Source organism: Polyodon spathula, unplaced genomic scaffold, assembly GCF_017654505.1.
Source record: "Polyodon spathula isolate WHYD16114869_AA unplaced genomic scaffold, ASM1765450v1 scaffolds_764, whole genome shotgun sequence".
Lineage (NCBI taxonomy): Eukaryota > Metazoa > Chordata > Actinopteri > Acipenseriformes > Polyodontidae > Polyodon > Polyodon spathula.
The window spans coordinates 984,991-1,005,219 of NW_024472252.1; the positions used below are offsets into that span (position 1 = coordinate 984,991).

At 45.1% G+C, this 20,229-nt stretch overlaps 1 protein-coding gene across 11 annotated transcripts in view; it reads right to left on the bottom strand.

Annotated features, from left to right (window-relative positions):
* The window catches only part of LOC121308634 (rap1 GTPase-activating protein 2-like), a 61,773-nt gene that overhangs the window by 19,426 nt on the left and 22,118 nt on the right, over positions 1 to 20,229 (bottom strand). For 9 of the 11 annotated variants that reach the window (XM_041241136.1, XM_041241139.1, XM_041241133.1 and 6 more), the window contains one exon: positions 91 to 175. In XM_041241136.1, the coding sequence (XP_041097070.1) occupies positions 91 to 175 (85 nt within the window). Of the gene's footprint in view, positions 1 to 90; positions 176 to 470; positions 578 to 8,652; positions 8,951 to 20,229 lie in introns of those variants that run through there. The other 2 variants (XM_041241137.1, XM_041241144.1) reach the window with 2 other exon arrangements.

The window sequence follows — 20,229 nt, forward strand, 5'->3', positions numbered from 1 at the left end:
GAGTCATATGGTAGCGAAGCGATTCTGCAGGGAGGTGGAGTGAGAACAGGCTGCTAGAGTGGAATGAAGCCACTAGCCCGTGGCTCTTACCTTCATGCTGGGGGGTGCAGTGCGGGGAGGGGAGGGTGGCCGGTCACTTAGAGGTGCATCGGAGAGGGTTAACAACTCCTGCTTCCTGCAAGCAAACAAACAAAAAGATCATTAATGGCATGTTACTGCGCATGGAAACGGCTGCTTGAATACACCTCAGTCACGCCATGTACACATAATGCCACCGCTGGCAATGCTTCAGCATGCTTGATGAGTGAACCAGGTACAGGATGACCTATCACTTGGAACAGGACCCCTCCTGCAAGAGACAACATAGCCAGTATACAAACACAAGCACAAAGTCAAGCCCATTCTCTTATTAAAGCACACATATCTATTCTGTGAATAATGCATCCGAAAATAAACCTAACTCTTCTCACCTGTGTTGCAATCTCCGGCTGCCGTCCCTGATGAAACACTGTGTGACAACAGAACCCCAGAGTGCTGTATCTCATCTCACCAGAGAGAAAGACAAAAATCTCAGCAATAAAGGACCCCTTCAGCTGCTCTCCGGGGCACGCCCAGAGGGAGGAGGGCAGCTCTCTCCACCTCTGGGATTGTCAGACAGAGGAGGTGCACGTCCTGCCCAGGGAGCACGCAACCCAGGCACGGGATCAGAATCTGTTTCACAGCATTCTAAAATAGCCAGGGTTGCTAAGACACCAGGCAGATAACGGACCTGTCCCCATGGCAACGTCACTGTGATGAAATCTAGATCCACTGCAGTCACTACAATACATTCTTAAAGGTGAAACGTATTGAAAAAAAAAAATGATTGCATCTTGATTTGCTGCACTAATTTTTTTGGAAGCTAAATGGCAACTATTAATGTGTGTCTGGTAATAGCTTTGGTCTATCTGCCCTTCAAGCCGCACGCATTTGCTTTTAGTCTTTAATCAGCAGTGAGGAAGATGCCATCGTGGAGTATTGCAGCTCCTGGGCTTGGTCTGAGATCGCTCACTCCAACCTGACACTAAGAAGCTATTGTCAGCAGGTCTCTCATGACAACTCAATTGCACGCCAGCACCTATAGGGCACCTCAGATTTATTGCTCCTCTGAAACCAATAGATCTTCCCTCGCTGCGCCTTTCTGATTTACACTACAAGACTTTGGGGTATATTTTAATGTCAGAAATACTGACGCCTTGAAATTGATAAACCTGGTTTCACTTTATTGTTATTGAGTGTGGTAATGTTAACTTGAGGGGGTCAATAAATCACAGGGAGGGAAATAATACTCCCATTGCATACAGGAGCAGTGTGATCCATTCCTGGTTTTGCTATGAGTTTAATCAGAGCTTGTGACCTATAGACTGAGGATAATCAAGCATGCACTAAAACCTGGGATGGATGAAACTGCTATGCAATAGGTGTCTTATTTCCTTCTGGTTAGAGTTAAAGATAATCAGTGGTTTGATCCACTATTAAATCATTAAAATAGATAATAAACCCATCCTTGCCCTGACGTTCCAGCAGGGGGGCTACTGATGCTGCTGCAAGATAGACATACAATCAGCCTCTTTATAAACAGCTAGCGAACACACTGGCTGGACTGCAAGGCTTTCTTTACAGTGCTTGTGTTTCCAGCGAAAATGAACCTCTGAAACTGTATCAAAGGACAGCTTTAGCTTGAGCTGTAAAACACAGCTTGAATCTTAGAGACTCTCATTCATATCAGAACGAAACTATTCTATTTAGTATAGCACGGTGTTTCTTCAGGGTAGTGAATAAGAGGTGAGCGTTCACAGGGAGTGTAACGCTTCAGAGGAGAAAGCAATGAGCAGCTTGTGGTTTGCGGCAGTGCGTTTTCGAAGGCTATCGATCATTAATGATCTGGATCTCCTAAATCCCGTCGCGTCTCCAGAGTGCCGACTCATCGCCTCCCTCCGGCTCGGATTAAACTGGCTGGCAGTGGAAGCAGCTCAGAGGCGTGCAGCACGTCGAAAGCAAAGAGCGAAGCCCTTTCCTATAAGCTGGCCAGAGAATCACCACACATTGACCCTTTACAGAAGCCATTCACGGGCCTGGAGGGTCATTCCACTCCAGGTTTTCCAGGTAAAATGAGACAGTGAATGACTCCAGGGTCTGGATGGAGGCTCAGTTGGTTCAATTAAGCGATTCAGAACAGGGCTGGAACAAAGACCGTGATCAATTGCCCCCCACTGCTTTACAGCCTGTCAGTCCTCTCTATGTCGATTTCTCTATTTGTAGATGCTGCGCTCCCTCTTTTTCCTTCGTGCCTCCTGAAATCGGTTGGCACTTAAGGTGGAGCCCATCAACAGAGGGCTCCAATGGGCACATGCCAGTCAACAGCATCAGCCATACCCCAGCCTTCTCTCAGCTCGGCATCAAGCCCAGAGAGTAACTTACTGAAGGTCGTCCCGTACGGACAGTAGCATTAAAAAAAAAAAAACAAGCCCAGCAGTGCTGTCTGTAACGAGCCAAGCCACGACAGGACGTGATTAACACTTGAATTCCATCATGGTGGAACTGATGTTTAGCCAATGAAGCTGGATTGCATGATCTCGCTAGGACCCCCTTGGAAAAGAGATGTCATCACAAAGGGTTCAAGTGACAGATTCAACTGAATTTAAATGAACAGAACAGTGTTGTGGATTCTAACATAACTCTAGGCCAATAGGAGATCCACATTGCCTGGAGGAGAAGCGCTGGAGGCTCACCTATTGGTCCCCTTCACCACCGTCTCCTTTTATCTTGACGGAAGCTGAATCCATTATTAGCATTAAATGCCAGCTACTCTCACGTCATAAAAATCTAATTTTCATGCTGTATAAAAAATTTAAAAAAAAATAAATCTGACTTACTTTCCCCACACACTATTTTTTTTTTATAATTTAATACGCTCTTTGCTACACACATTTTAAAAGGTGATTTCACGCCAATAGACAAGTCTGTATTAATGACTTCACTGGAGTTGGCGGCAGTAAACAGATTCATTTTCATGTCTGTAGGTGTCCAGGGCCTCACGGGTGAGCTCCATCCTCGATGCTCCAATCACGCAGGTAATCTAAACCCCTCCCACCCACAAATCCAACCAATCACACACCAGTGAGGCCACTTAAGAGTGTGTTAACCCTTCCCCTCCCCATGGCTCTGCTGTGCCTACGTTCACTGAGTAGAGGCTTAACTATTTAATTGTTTTAACCCGGTGTAACCCTGCTGGAATGCAGACCAGCCCGTCTCGTTTGTGGTTAAGACACTCGCTTACAGCCCGCTGGTTCGTGCCCAGTCTCCTCTCTGTCACTCCGGACATTACTTACAAAATGACTAATGCAGTCAACTCCAAAAGTGTTCCTAATTAAGTCTGTTCGAAGTCTCTCCTTTAATATCCGACTGTGTCCTCTGGTCATGGTTTCTGTCCTGAGCTTAAAAGCATTGGCTACGACTAACCAAGTGAGGAAGGCGCTAGCTGTAAACGTTAGTCCACTAGACATACGGTCGTGTCTCCTGAGTCCTACCTTGTCCTCTAACCCTCCTTTCTGTGAAGCGTTTCTCTGCGTTTCTTCCCCATCGCAAGACAGACAGCAGCTCCTAATTCAAAGGCACCTTCAATCAAACAGGGAGTCACAGGCAGTTACTGATGGTAACAGACAGAGTGGAACCCGGCACCCAGCTGGGCTGACTCAGCCAGAGCTCAGAGAACAAAGTGCAGAAGCACAGCGTCTGTACCGGAGCACCACAGCGAGACAGCTCATCAGCCTCAGGAAAGACAGCAGCATGCTTGTTTAATATCGAAAACCACATTGGTGTTCTTTGGGGAAGAAAGAACAAGAGCTCCCCTTATGTGAAGTTCAAGTGTAGCATGAAGTAAGTGGTTAACACTTGCTAAGGAAATAGTAATTCCTAAGGAAACAAAAACAGCTCACCTGGCTCTTGGCAATGCTACAAGGTTAGTTTTTCCCTATTCTAAATATAGACTTTGAAACGAGACCTTGGCAGACAGAGTGTGTAGAAGTGATGCATCTATCAAACGCAAACAGCTTTTAATGCAAAAGGCAGTCTGGTTATTCTGCACCACAGTCAGGATACATCACAACAGATTCTGTACCTCTCTCATTGTCATCTTCAGGGGTCACGCAATTCGGGGTGGATTCACTTCAAACACAGCAGCTGGGTTATATTTCTAGCCACATTCAATCAGGGTGTATTTAAATACATTGAGGAGCATTACATCTGCCCATCATGTCAGCCCTGTGTCTGAACAGAGCCATGCATAGAGAACCACATCTGCCATGTACTTTGCTTTAGTTTGCTGATTCACTGAAGTTGTCCCTCTCTTGTTAAACCAGTAATAGAACTGTCTGTCATCTGATATCACAAAAAGGATCACATATCATATCCACTTAAGTATGGGCTCTGTTTATCAAAGTCTGAATGACAATTTGCAGGAACAGCAATTTCACTGGATAACTGAGCCCCACAATAAACGAACTTTCACATTATGGGAAAGTGTAAAATCCCAACGTGCATGATAACGCACTCGTCGCAAGAGGTTAGATGTTTTTAAAGCTGTGACGCTGGCTTGCCGGTGACAAGGGAGTCTATTGTGCATTGAAAGCCGCTCCAGTTGCTTTGTTTTGTATCTTGCGAGTGCGGGTTTTTTATCACGGAAGCTTGTTTGCTCTCTGTTGATATTGAGAGCAAATATCAAGCTTCAACACCTCTGACCTGCTCTCGATCTGCTAGGGGACACAAATAGACAGGTGCACACGCATGCCACTGTCCCACAAGAGAACATTTATACCACTACCAAAAACAACCATCAGCTGAGAGTGGGGAGAAAGCAACAGGGTGCTGGGGCACGTCATAGTGATCAAAACCAGGCTCAAGAGACAATGGGGTTAGTAAAATACCAGTCGTTTTGCACAAGGCACAGTCAAGGTTAAATCTTAACAACGGTGCTGCGCTTTCTATAAATGATTATTTTCATTATTATAATATTTGAAGAAGTCTTGGATCATTCAAATAATGGCGCTGAACTGTAGCAGGAGTTGCTAGTTGGATGCTAAGTGAAGTGTATTGGGTTCTGGTGAGATATTTAGGCACCAGTTCTACTCCTTCCTCGCAGCGCAGGCTCTAATTAGAAGGTGTTGTTAGCGTTGGTTTTTTTTCCACTCTGCTTCTCCTCTACTCTCCACCAGGGGGCGGGAGTATGGTACTATTGAGAGTCCTAGTGGTTCAGTCTGCCTAATTAACAACGTCACACCTTGTACTCCACCTGCTTGAAATGCCCATTCGAACTCAAAAACGCAGCGAGGCGAAGGAATGCGTGACGCGTGATCAAGGGATGGTGAAAATGCCATGATGCATTTAACAGGAAAAAGAACACTGAAAATAACCTGCTTTTATTTTTGAGAAAATTAATGCAAAAATAAATGGTTTTCATTCCAAGAATGACCATGGTTATATACTGTGCATTTACAGTAGCACACTTTTTCGCGTGGGCTTTGCAATGCTCGCCTATGCTTTACCATGCTATCATTACACTTTATTACACTCTGCTATGCTTTTATTATGGGAAACTTATAAGGTTTGCAACGTTTCCCTTAACTGCTCGACCAAATCGCTCCGGCATTAGTGCTGCAGCTCTAAAGCGCAGCTGGGAGAAAACATAAATGCATGCACAGTTTTTATTCTGATTCTATTATCGACGATCATACGAATGTACCAATGGATCCATGTTTGCTCAGTAATTTCACGAATTTGCCTTTTCCCTAGCCGTGGCAGGTAACTGGACTGGAGCACTAAGTGTGCACAACAGTGCTCTCACAAATCCCAATTTACTCCACCTAATTTCTTAATAATGTGCTTTCACATTTTCACATCAGAAGCCCCAATCCCCCCCTTTGGGCAGAGACTGCTGCCTGTAATTGAGTTTGGAGTGGAAGTCTGGCTCAGAGCTCAGCAAGCCTGCCTGTGTTTTGTGTTCCCCTCCCACACTCCCCTCCCTCTCTCTCTCTCCCTCCCTCGCCACACGCCGGACTGCAGGGGTTGGAGGAGATGAGAAGCGCTGGGGAGCTCAGCCTCTCAGCAGCTTTGATTACAGTCTGGAGCGCAGATAGAGAAGGAGGTCCCGAGAGCTTCTCTTTGAGAGATTTGCATTCCGTCTGAGCTCCATGTACGTAAATACATGCTGAAACCACTAGGGCTTAACAAGCGTGTATTTTGGTTCCAGATATACATGAGATTTTATTGCAGACTTTTTTATACAGCAGATTTAGGTAAATATGTAGTTTGTCAGGTCCCCATTTTACCTGTCGCCCTTGAAAAAGACAGCTGTGTTTTCAATGTATGGAATTATTGTTATTATTATTATTATTATTATTATTATATTATTATTATTATTATTATTATTATTATTATTATTATTATTATTATTAGCAGGAGTAGTACAATAATACAATCAAATACAAATAGACTCTAGTAAATAAACAATGTCTTTTTGCATGTCCACCAGCTTGTTACAATGCATCCGCATGCTTTATCATGGTATATACGCTACATCGCTCTCCCATACCTCTCCATGGCACTAAACAAGTGTGCTTGGCATTGCTTTAGCATGTTCCGGTGTTACCACGGTGCCCCGCAGACAGACTCCACTCCAGGTTTAACGAGGCACACCTGAGCTTCTGTACACAAACCACAGAGGTCTCGATCTCAGGTGTGCCTAATTAGGGTGACCCTGGGATTCAAACAGGTGCTTGTTTCAGCATTAGCACGAGTCCCATGCTCAATCACATTGTGAGCACTTAGGACAGGTTTAATATACAGACATTCAAGTAGGTGCTTTCATGTGCTCGTTAAGGCAAAATATAAAGCACATGTTTCACATACTGTAGCTTGTTTTCTGCTTGCTGTTGCTTCACCATTAACACCTTTTACTGTGATTTGAAATCAACGCTTTTTAAATTAAAGGCTGCGGGCTGCATCGGAGGACACATCAATGCAGAGTAAAAAGACCCAGTGCTTTTAGAAAATAATAGCGGCTTTGTAAGCAAGTGCTAGACAATCTCTTTGGATAACGATTGCAGAAACACAATGCTGGCTCATCCATTACAGCTCTGAAGAACTCCCCTTGAAGCGCAATCTATTCTGTGAAGCAGGCGAATGTGAAAGTGATAAACAGGGTACGCAGCCCAATCAACGCCCCAGTCTACAGGCAGCTAGCTGACCCCTACAGGTAACCTTTCTTGTGAATCGAAGGCAGCCCGTCTCACCGCCTCTTAACGCATCACAACACAAAACAGGCAGCTTCTTTCAATACTTTTCAATGGGCTTGATCTGCTCCTCGCTGCTGGCAAAATCCCTCGGCCTGTGGCAAGCAAAGGCGAGCTCAGATCAATGCCTGCTGGCAGCCAGCCTACCCAGTTCAAAGTGTTAAAACACTAGCCCTCGCGCTGGGCTGCCACTGAGGGCTTACAGCCACAGTGCTGTCTCTCTGTCATTGCGCTGCATTGATTTTTAAGATCTCTTTCTACACGTCGTTTAAAAACAGCGCTTTGTGTGCGCTAAACCCTCCGAATGAAACTCCTCCAAAGTCATTGCTGGGGGTTGATCTGCAGGCTGCTACACAATTGCATTTTATTAACTGCATGGCGACGCTTTGCAGCATCTCTTGAAGACAGCGGGCACTGTCTTTTACAGAGGGACAGCTGATGTATGAACCAGCATTACAATGTCTTGATCCCACAGAACATGTTTAATAAAACCACACAGCCACTAGTTCTCAAGTAGTTTGCAGCACTCCCTCCAAGTTCAGTCGACTCACACAGTAGTAATGAGATTTTCAAAGCACAGCAGCATTTCTATACTGTACCAGCTCCCAAAAGCATCGCTCTGAACCCCGTCGCCCGAGAATGAAGAATTACAGCAATAACTCGATTTAAAGCTGCCTAGAAGACTGCCGACCAATGTCTCTGCTAAACCTATTTTAAAGCTGAATTGAATTAGTGTAGGACATGCGTATTTGCAACCCTGTAGCAAGCCTCAGCTTAGTCTCTAGCACAGCTGTCTACAGACCAGCAGAATCCGTACTGGCGGGCTGCTGTGTGAAATGCAGCAAGCTGTAAAGGGTGCTCTCTGGAAACAATCAACGAAGTGATACAATCGCCACTGCTTAATATTATATTCCTCTCGTCTGCTTGGTTCTCAAGCTTGTATCGTTGTCTGATGCACACATTGAATCATTATAGTGTATGAACTGCAGAATACAAACAGCAAGTAAGGAAAAATTACCTATCAAATAACAGCAAGGCACCCATTGCACAACCTTTGCACTTTCTTATCAATATTAAGATAACAAGGAGTGTTCATCCCTTTTGTGCTGCACTCCAGGTATAATCACCTTCACTGTACATTCAATATTGTACATTCACAGGAAATACATGTTTTATGTTGTTTAAACACCTTACTACAAGAGTTAAATGTTATTACAAAGTTTAAAAAAAAAAACAGGACAAAAAAAAGTTGAAAAGTTTCCAGGTCAAGACATTATCAGACTAGGAGCAGACAGAAATGAAAAGCTGTGAAGGGTGTAGTTACCGTCGCTCCTTCTGCCTCCGTGACTTGTGCAGCAGTCCGATAAGTATCACGGCAGCCCGAATCCCCGCCTTCTTCGAAGACACCCGACTCCCGGGCTGAGACATGATGGGCACGCTCCTTCAGATGCCACAGCAGCCCGCGGCAGTCCCAGCAACTAGTAAAATGAGCCTCGCTGCTCCCTCACTCCTGTGTGTGCATCTCGCGCTCTCTCTCTTTCTCTGCACACGCCTGCTCCTTTCTGATAGGCAGGGCTCAGGCTTGGATGAAGTGACTGCTCTCTCTCTCTCTCTCTCTCTCTCTCTCTCTCTCTCTCTCTCTCTCTCTCTCTTCTACCCCTTACTCTCTCTCCCTTCCTGCCTCTCTTCCCCTACCCCGGTCTCTCTCTCTGATACTTTTACTCGTCTTCACATCGGAGGGAGTGCGCTTTGTTAATAGCACGAGGAGTTCTAGGGGTATTACAAAAGTTAATACATCCAGCATCCAGTCGATGAGCTTGTACACAGAAACCTGCTGTGTAACTCCAATGACAGGGCTGCAGTGTGAAACACACAGGGCTGCATTCTGTTTCTGAGAATCAGTTTGAAACCGTCTACTGTTTCATACAGCCTGAGAAAGTATTTGTCCCTCCCTCCCTGGCTCTCTCCAGTCCGATGACCTTCAAGTCACCTGGCTCTGCTTGCGTTTGGCTCTGTGACGTTTCTGCTGCTTGGGTCTCGTGTGCCCATGCTAATGGCACGCAGAGGGACCAGCAAGCACAGCAAGTAAACCTGGCCTGTTATTATGCAGGCAGCATTGCCAGGTAGGAATTTAATTGGATAACTGCAGAGCTTTGCTGTTAATCCCTGTCTGAACCTCAAAGGGGGTTTGAGTTGAGTGTTAACCCTTCACGCTGGTCTAGTTAACAACTTCTTTCAATGCAATGCAACCCTTAGAAATGCTCACCATAGTAAAGGCATAGCAAAAGAGTGATGAAGCACGGTCAAGCATAGGTAAGCACAGTAAAGAATAGAGGGGTATGGTAAAGCATATTAATATGCACAATATAACCATGAAACGGTCCTGGTATGGGACACTGAGATGCAGCTCCTGTTGGAGGATCTGATAGACTTCCATAGAAGGCTGATACTAGATGCTCGCTTGGCAGGTGTTTCACATTACTGATAACACCCAGTGTAACAGCTGGGTGTGGCTACAGCACTGCAAGCTCAAATCAGATCGACAAACACTCCTGCAGAATTCACTGTCCCAACACTAGATCCACGGGACTGCTACCTCTCTCGCCGTGACTCTACACTTCCCTTTTTTGTGTAGCTATTCGCCCTCGACGAACCGGACCCACAGAAAGAGGATTCCTTTAGGAAAAGACAACAGCGACTGTGCACAGCAAGGGGCAGCCGCTGCAGAAGAGAGAAGCAGCTTTCACTGCAGCTCAACAGCAAGAGCCGTAATGCAAACACATCCACAGCTATGAAACACCAGTGCTGGACTGGGAAATACTGAGCTAATACATACAATGACAACACGTCTTTCTCAATGCATTTCATATCCCTGATGGTTCTGCTACCTTTTCTGAAAGAGTGCTTCTGCAAGTGGGGCTGGTCTGAGGTGCTGGATCTTGAACAGTTACGGTGCAGGAAGGCTGACCTAAAACTGCCATCAGAATGCAATAAGACTGCTCTAAAACTGCCTTTCATTCTAGTGATCTGGAACTGCAGTTAGAATGCAGGCGATCTGAGAGCACAGCTGTAGTTATGGTGCAGAGAGAGTGATGCAGTTTGCTTTGGATACTGTGCTGTGTGTTTTCTCTCTTGTCCGCTGAGTGTCTGGAATATTGTACGCTTATTACTGTGTTAAACAATGTATAGATCTCCGCAGTAACCTTGCTCTCTCTCTCCCGCTGTGAATGAAACCTTTTATGTACCACAGATAGAGGGTGAAACAGGGATGAGCCCACAGTACGACGGGAAGGCAGGGCTCCTACTTAGAAACGTGCTGGTCATTACTAGAGGTGCATCACTGAATTTACACAGTGTGCTTGTTTTTCTGACTGAGGGATGAATCATGCATGACCCTGCTTCACGGAGAGAGCTGAGCCAGTCTGGAAGGTATTGAAGCGGGATGGAGGTGGGGGTTAGATTTTGTGTACAGTCTATTCACTCCCTCACGCTTTGCTGTCGCAAAAAAAAAAAAAGATTAGCATTATCATACCAGGAATGAATGAAAAGAATTATCATATAAGGAAATGATGATGTTAAAAATCCCAGTTAATCTCTATGAAGGATGAAATGCAATTTTATTTCTCACAGGTGAATACAAAGCAATCACACAATTACATTTATTTTCTTCTTGCTTCAACCTGCCTGCCAAGCCTGCTGACAGTGCGTACTTGTTTAGGGTGCAACTCTGGACTTGCGCGCTCGTTTGCAGGCAATAGGATTCAAATGTGATGTTTGGAAACCTGTTAATAAAGACTGCGTCAGACTACATTTCATGAGCGTAAGAGGACCGAGGCGGGGCGCGAACCGGCGAGCGTCTTAACCACCATGCAAAAGAGCCGGGCTCCTCGGAGTCGTGGTTTTAGAGCTTTTAACCTCGTCTCAAGTCACCGACAGGGGACAGGGCAGAATCTGTAAGCGCAGTGTATCACAAAACACAGTCACATGAGCACCGCAACACCTTACAGATACTGCACCCCAACAAGCACTGCTTGAAATCTGCTCAGTGGAGAAAATGTATGTGTTAGTTTTTGTGACTCAATTTCTATAAAATATTGGGTTTATCTATTTTTCCAATGATTTTTTATTTTGTTCCGATGCGTCCCAGAAAGATGAAGATCTCTGTACTTAGCTGAAGAAGCAAAAAGCAAACCCGAATTGATAATTAACGGCCTCCAGGAAGAGAAATTGCATTGGGCGGGCAGCTCGCTCTGCACACCACGGTCTGATTAATGAATCTTGTGAATGATGTCGCTTTTCAGATTTGCACGAACCTCTCATCACTTCAAGTTGATAAGTGCCAGACTGTTGGAACTAATCAAGATGTTTCGTGTGGTGATCTGTTCGCAGGCCCAGTCGAGCGCTCTCACACAACGTCTTTTCCTCCGCCGTGATTGAGGAACAGATTCTGACCTTTAAGGCTCTATCTTTGAAGATGAATCTCGTCTGGTTTTACTGTCATATAGAAACACCTCAGTCTGTCAGAGATTAGGTACTGAGGGCTCTGCAACCACAACTCCCCCCAGCCTCTACCGCAACCCTGCGCAAACGAGAGTCGCGAATGTGCCTGGAGCGGTTAACTGTAAGATTTTTAAAGAGTTTTTAAAACATGTGCACTTTTCACAACTAGTACCAGTCTGCTTGCCACTAGCGACTGACAGGGGAAGAGGACGGCTGCAGAGAATTCTGACCTCTTAAAAGGGGTCAGTGGCCACATTTTTAGGAACACCCCTTCCCATATTAATCTAGGCAAGTCGTTGTTGCCACTGCTCTTATATTGCAATGCACTTCTAGCACCTTTAAGCTGAGGGAACACAAAACCACTTTGCTGTATCAAACCTCAAGTCTCCCCTGGTGTGCCCTGCAGTGGCTGAAACCTAGTCTCCTGAAACCAAGTTCCAAGCCACAAATTAGCTTCGTGTTCCCTCAGCTTTAGACCGCGAAAGCTTCAAAATCGGGACGGTTCTTATTAATTATAAAAGATTTCATTTAGTCTCTTGTCAGGTGGTGTAGATGAAAGGATAGTGTCATTAATCTGTGAGCAGAAAGGTCATCTCATACCCCCCCCCCCCACCCCCGCAATCAGACAGTAAAGATTTACTGCAGTAAATCTTACTGCAAAAACAGTAAGATTTACTGCAGTAGCAAGTCAGTCACTGGTCTCAGCAGGCAGACTGTAACACGCACGCAGACAAAGACAATCAAGGAACACGTATCACGAAAGGTGAAGAGGGGGGTTGGGACAAAGCTGAGCTGTTAGGGATGCTCTGGGACCAGCGTCTGCTCTATCCACAGGGTCGCCAGTGCCTGTGTGCTAATCTGAGTCTAATGAAGCGAACACACCCTGCTCCCCCGAGATTGCCGAGAGACACGTAGTGTGACAGTCTATTAATTAAAGAGAACACACACACACACACACACACACACACACAGTCAAAGATGCACGTTCCAGTTACAGCTGCGTGTTGATGTTTAGCTGGTGGAGACTTCGCTGGATGGGGAGGGGGGGGGCACCCTAATTACTGAATAAACGTGGAATGGTTTCCATGGTAACACGCTGTCGATCAAGGAGCTGAAGCACTGGAGGAAGCTGCGGCACACTTTGCTGCCCATGCCTTCAGCATGCTTTGCTGTGCTTTTACCACGGTGCGCTTTTTAAAAGGGCAGGATTCATTGCTGACACGCCAAGCTTATCTTGAAACGTCACACTTTCCAATTGAGGGCTTCTGAAGCTAAATTAGCTGCAGATATTTGGGAATTTGAGTTTTCCAACGTATAGTGATATGCTCTCAAAAAAAAAAAAAAACGTATATAAAATTGAAATTGTTTTTTTTTTTTTTTTTTTTCAGACCCTGTTTTTCAGGATCTCAGATTGACTGCGGTGACACTATTTAGAGAGCATCTACTATCGGGATAGTAAAATGATATGCCACCTTCCTGACCAGATTGACCTGTTTTCTCTATTCCTGCTCCTGAGTGTCTATGGGAGTGCTCCTCGTCTAATATTCACATGCAGGCTTGCCGGTTGCAAAGCAGTTTGTTTATCCCTCAGACTGGCTGAGATACAGTATTTCGAATTGTCAGCTGCTTCCCAGCTCTGTCTCAACACAGTCAAACATCCCTTGAAAACCCCATCTATTCCATTGTACAGTCCAGCCCCAAACAATGCACGCAGCCTGCAGTACTGTCGTACAGAAAGCGCTGCGTGAACTTGCTTTGCGGATATTCCTTAAAACTTTGAGAGAATATTCAGGCATGAAAAACCCATGCCTGTTGCAGCACTGTAACTTTACAATGTTGCTAATGTGGTGCCCATTCTAGCACCGTACAGCCGCTGCCCTTGTCATGCCCTCGCCCCTCGTAACCAGCCATTACCACTGCAGCGCCACTATTGCACTGCAGCTGAAGATCAGCCGTGAAAGTCACAAACAAGCCCCTTATTGAAAATGATGATGGAGCAGAGCAGCACCTGTGAGCTCTTGGTAATCCAGACAGAAGCGTTCCGCTGGCACATAAAACATGAAATATTTATGCAATATCGGAAGGGGGTTGGATAAAAATAGAAAGAGAAAAAACAAGGTAAGATTTAGTGTGCGTTAAGCTGGAACACATCTATTAAAACCACACAGCAGTCCCCGTGCCACAGAACAAAATCATACTCTAACTCACACCAGACAGGGGTGGAAATAAGACTCCCATTGCATAGCAGTTTGATCCAGTCCTGCTGCTTGTTACGTCTACACTGTGGCTACACAAGTATTAAAACCTGGAATGGATGACGCTGCTATGCAACAGGAGCTGTAAAGTAGGGACGTAGCATCCATATCATATATATATATATATATATATATTATATATATATATATATAATATATATATATATATATCCATATATAATACCCTATATGACTTAAATACAGAAGTGTATATAAACGTGATATGATAATTGTTACTTTTCCACGTAAGTTACCGATTGACTTTGTCATGCCCGTAGGTACTATGGGTAATTAAATCCACACGGATTAACAGGGCTGAATAATAACTAGTAATTTGACTGTATATCTTATTTCCACCAAGTAATTCCAGAGACAAATGATAATGAATGCTTGGCGAATGTAGTCTTTTCGGCGAGGATGCGAGAGTGAATAATTATTATTTATCGACAGAAATAATTACAGCACTGTACAACGTTAGAGCGCAGTGTGCACCATGATAAGCAGGAATCAGAATTAGGTAGTGAAATGTGTGCGACGCGTCGCTGCCTCGTTAGAGTCGAACCCGGGACGCTCTCTGACCCGATCCATTCCCCTCCTCTGCCCTGCTCGCTCAATCTCCCAGCGTTCGGAAAATAGAAACCTCGTTTCACGCCTGACAGATGACGTTCCAGGGGGACAGTCCTGTACGGGACGTCCATGACAAAAGTCTCGAAAGCTTGCTCAAGCAGACAGGAAACAGCAGCCGAGATGGAAAGATAGTAAACCTGATGTACAGTTCTACTGACAGAGGCTATCATTTCCCTTCCCTGCGTCTTAGATGCGTCTCAGAGGTGCGGACCGCCCTGCTAAAGAACAAGTGGATACTTTAACTTATAAAGTACTTAGGCATCTACATGCTCTGACTGTTTAATTTAATACCCTATCACATGTGCTGGTAGCACTTTACATTGTGTCTCTAACTACTGTGTATTTACATAGCAACTATGCATACTTACACAATAAGGTTAATGGTTTATATTCGTTGATTCAATTTATTTTAACATGTGCACATTAATGAGCCACTAAAGATTCCTAAGTAATACTGCAAGCGTAGTATTCAGCGCTCCGCCCCTGTCTTTCTGGATTCATTTTCCCAGTCTTCCCCGTCACAAATCACAGCCCCGCACACAGGTGGCATTTCGTTCCCGACGTGTTTAAAGGTTAGCCGGCACTCTGCCGCTCTGTGACCTTCTCTCTGAATGGGATTCAAGTTCTCCTGTGTTATCTCTCTCTCTCTCTCTGTTCTCTCCCCCTGTACACGTCTGCAGAACAAAGACAACATGTCCTGGCCCTAACCTTTACCAGCTCCTGCTAACTCGAGCAGACAGCTTACCACCTCACAATACCAGGGCCCGTCATCTCAGGCAGAGTTTCTCTTTCTTTTTTGATGAACAAACAACTGGACTGGTGGAGAGATATCATGAGCCTCATCCCCCTGCGCTGATGATTTCAGTTTTATTTCTGCACAGTGCTCCATATGCAGGAGGCTAATCCACATCACAAAGCAATCCATTCGGATAAGTGAGACAATGGGACGGAGACTGAACTGCTCCCTTACTCCGGAAGAGAAAGGGTGCTCTCTCCAGTCCAGGAGAGCACTGATGTATGAAGACTGAACTCTCCTTACTCAATTCCTGTGAGACAATATGTGGTTCTTCCAGTCCAGGGCAGGCTTGATGCATCAAGACTGAACTCCTTCCTCACCCTCTAAGTGAGAATGGGTGGTCCCTCCAGTCCAGGGTAGGCTTAAGGCACACAGCCCGAATTGCTCCCTCACTGCTCTTACAGTAGCTGTGTAAGAAAGATCACAGCAAGATCTGGAATGGCTCAAGCTACCCTTACCTAATGATCGCTCCCCCTGCAATACAGTGGCAATGTTGTGGTTCTGTACGAAGGAGCAAAGCGCACAAGGGCAACTACAACGGCATAAGCAGAATGGAACTGCACATGTTTGCACTGTGACATACCAGTGGGATCCCAGCAGTATGAAGCAAGGTTACATGAAGTACAGAACCGATCCCAGCAGTACCATCGGAAGCCCGCTGTGCACTGTTTCAAATCCACTATGCAGAGACTCACAGGTGTTCAGATTACAGTGCTATAAAACTCTGCAGCCTCCCAATCTACTGAACTACATCAGGAAACAGCCAGAATACGTAATATGAGTTTATAGCTTTGACATTTCCCACAGCAATAGAGAGCCATTTTTATTATGTTTTTAAAAACAACTATTGAAAAGCAATTTTCTTTATTATGCCACAGTAATATTTTAAACTGCAAGTTCAGCTGAGCGACTGTGTCATTCAAGTTCCCTTTGTGAGGCCGTTCCATGTAATGCGAGGCAGCCAGGACCCCACTGCAAACAAGAACAGCTGCTAGACATCCGAGCGTTCCCTCCATTTCAGACAGCTATTCATTATAGTCCCGGGCGTCTGTCGTGGGTTCTGACACCCATTAATCTATATATGTATTATTTTTCAGTTCATGTTAATGTATATTTCTGTGGCACAGCAAACCACACACTCCCAGAGCCTCCTCTGTGCACTGACGCAGGGTGTAGTTTTCTTGAAGACTACAAACAGCCACCCGCTTGCAGCAGCAACCCAGGGAGTATTCAGACAGCCAGTCTGAGCAACAGAGACGTTTTCAAGGGTAATCAAGCCTTGCTATTGTAGTCACAAAATCTACCGCGCTGACATGCGTTCCCCTTAACTCCTTCAATGCTGCAGACCTTTCATACAGGTCTAGGAAAGAGAACTGTGCTCAAACCGCAGAGCGCCACTGCAGGACAGGAGAGACAACACTTAAAACAGCAGACCACTTACTCCACTGTGCCACACAGTATATCTTTTTACACTAAAACTAGTTCATCATTTTTATATTAACTAAAGTTAATATATCATCTGGTGGCCTACTGTTGCAATTCCCCATCTTAAAAGGCAAAGTCACATTTTCTACAAATTAACAGGACTCAAATCGCAGGGATGTTTCAGTAAGGACCCATCCTCACATCACCACACAGACCCACCAAACAGCCTCCAGCATATAAGCTGCTTTCCTTTAGGGATGGCTTTTTCATCCGGCAGCAGGAAATAAGAACCCGGTTGTCCGTTTATTTTTAATTTGTTTTATCAGGATAACATGTCCGTCTAGGAGCGTGCAAAGGTAATGCATTCTGAAGCGGGATCATATGCAAGGAAATTAATTTAGATTAAGTTGCCAGCCAGCGGAGCAGCACTCTTTCAGATCTGTCCACTGATGTCATTCTGCAAGCAAATGCGACGCAGTTTGAACTCTAGTATTAAAAACAGACGGTTCGACTCATTTTGCTTTGCGGATCTTCAGGGCTGATTTCCTTACTTGCGAACCAGAGTTAAGATTGAGACCCCAGATCCCCTAGCTCTCAGAAAACATTATTGAATAGCTCCCAATGCGCTATTATCCAGCCAGCAAATCCTTTATTCTATACCTGCCCCCAGACTGCCCCTGAGTGTGCTACAGCACAGCCTGGCCCTTACAGAGTTCATGAAGCTCTCTGCTCTGAACTGCCTTGCAGGTGTCTTGAGACAGTCTTTCCCGTTCTCTGCGATCGTGAATAAGATGACTTGCTTTTGATAAAAGCTCTTTTTCATTAGCATAACCCTGGCCTCCCTGTTGTCCAAGCTTCCTCTCCTTTCTTTATTGGGCTTTATCGCCGCAGGCTGACGTTTCTTCCACTTTGAGGTGCTGGTGTTGACTCTGTGATGATTTAGCGGCACAGTGCCCCCTGGTATTCAGAACCGCTTTGATTGCACATGAAGGATACTGGATTGAAGCTCAAGTCCTCTGTCTGTATTTTCATGTCCCTGTTTATATGGGCCAATTAAGGCATGATTCATGTCCCTGTCAATGCTGGTGCAGAAGTAAATCTAAATGACTCCCAAAGGACTTATAAAAACAATATTTCTCACTTAGAAAAGCTATCAGTGGAACACCAATAAGCTTAGGGGGACACTGGCCACACACAGGGGTCAAAGCCAGTTATAGTGACGGCTGGAGCCTCAATTCACTCATTAAATACAGGTTTAATGTTCCATTCAATCAAAAGCCTTTGCCATCCTTCAGCTCCTAATAAAAGAAACTGTTGCATGTTGGCGAAGCCCTTTAAAGTCCAATTCTGCTCTGCTAAACTGATACAGCATATCTGCTTATTGAAAACCCCATTCAGTCATAAAAAAGAATAAACAAATAAAATATATATATATCCGTTCTGAAAGCTGCAGTCCCCGCTCTCTCTGTTTAAAGTCTCATTAACAGAACGCCGGACAGATGGCTCCCTTATCAAGCCTGGCTTTCACAAAACGGTAAATATTTGGCTGAAAGGCTGCTATTCCTCCAGGAGATGACTGCCTCCCGGAGCTGTCCGCAAACAAGGAGGGTTCAATCAACTATATATGGAGTGGAAAAAGCAGATACAGAGGGGCTGTTTATTGCTCTCCGAACCACGATAACCACACAATACTGATTGATAATGCGCTGCCTGAAGAGCAGGTTTACACTCAGGACTCGGATTTCTATATGCTTTGTACCCATTACGTGCCCTGCTCTCTCTCTCTCTACACACAGGGTCATAAACAGCATGCTCCTGGGATCTTTAGACATCTGCCCATCCTTCAGATACCCAGCACCCCTCACCAGAACACCACTCCCACATCTCTCTTCATGTCATAGCTGGCCCTGCCCCTTGAATCCCTACTTATGGCAAATCTGCCTCACTCCCGTGGTCTAGCTAAACATGGGAGTGAGGCTGACCTACAGCACAGGATGTAGCTTAACCTATCTCCTATTAGAAACAATAATAACCTTGAAATCTCCAGGCGTTAACTAGTGATAGAGTCGCCTGTGCAGATTTGAAAGCTTTGGTTATTACACAGTATTGTATAATCTGACATCAGATTCATCACCGCTTCACACTAACAGTCTCTAACTGCTGTGTATTTCCGTAGCACTTGCTTTGTGTCAGTACACGTGTATTTACTAAGTAGCTTCTATGTAAATACAGAGTAATTAGAGCCATTCAATGTAAAAAGATATTGTGCAAAGAAAAAGTGCTTAAGTGGAGCACCCCTTTTATTTATATATAACTTGATTGGGTTCTGTTTTTTTTTAATTTTCATATTCAAAACAGGAACGCGTTAACTTGTGCCCGATTCAAAGCAGGCCTCCAGGGGTAAATGAAAATGAACCAGCCTGCTGGGCCACCTATTCCCTGAGCCTGGACACTTCCATCTCCTACCGGTCTGAAAACAATCCTTCCACAAGCAAAGAAAGCACAGACCAGCTCAAGGGCTGGTGACCCTGGCTCCTTGGTCAGGTCCAGGCAGGGCCATCACTTATTACTAGAGAGAGCCCGAGAGGGGGAGGCGATAATGATGACAGCAGGCAGGCTGCAGCTCAGCAGGGTGCTTCAGGGTTGGGGGGGGGTGTGGGTCTTACAGGGCTAGTTTGGCTGATTATTTTTCAAATGTGAGTGTAGAAAGGCAGGCAGAATTAACCTTCACAAATACAGAAGGGTAAAGAATAATAGGTGTTGGTATTGACAGATGGAGGTGACTGTGACCTCCATCCTCAGCAGGCAGCACGGCAACGCCCCTGTCTGGAGCGCGGCGGTATTATTCAGCTCTCCTCACTGAAGACCCTGACCTGAAACGATTCCATTATGAGACAGAGAGCAGCATTCACATGTGAAATCACTGTTCAGGTGATATAAGGAATAAACACGCAGCATATTAGAGATGTTATGCAATCGGTTCACGGTAACACTCTGCATGAAGAGGATCCAACTGCTGTGTATGTACATAATAGTTACTTAGTAAATACATGGGTACTTGCACATAATTACAACGTTATTATGCATAGCTACAATGGACTTCACGTGTAAATCTTTGTGCACGACCTATGGAAGCACACAATTGTATCAGACATGGGTCAGGGTTAGGGGGGGTCAGGGTCAGGTTTAGGGTTAGGGTTAGGGGTTGGGTCAGGGTTAAGGGGTTAAGGTTGTACAGTATAAGATGAACGTTTACTGTCTATTCAGCTACAGTTCTGACATCATTACTAAACTACTA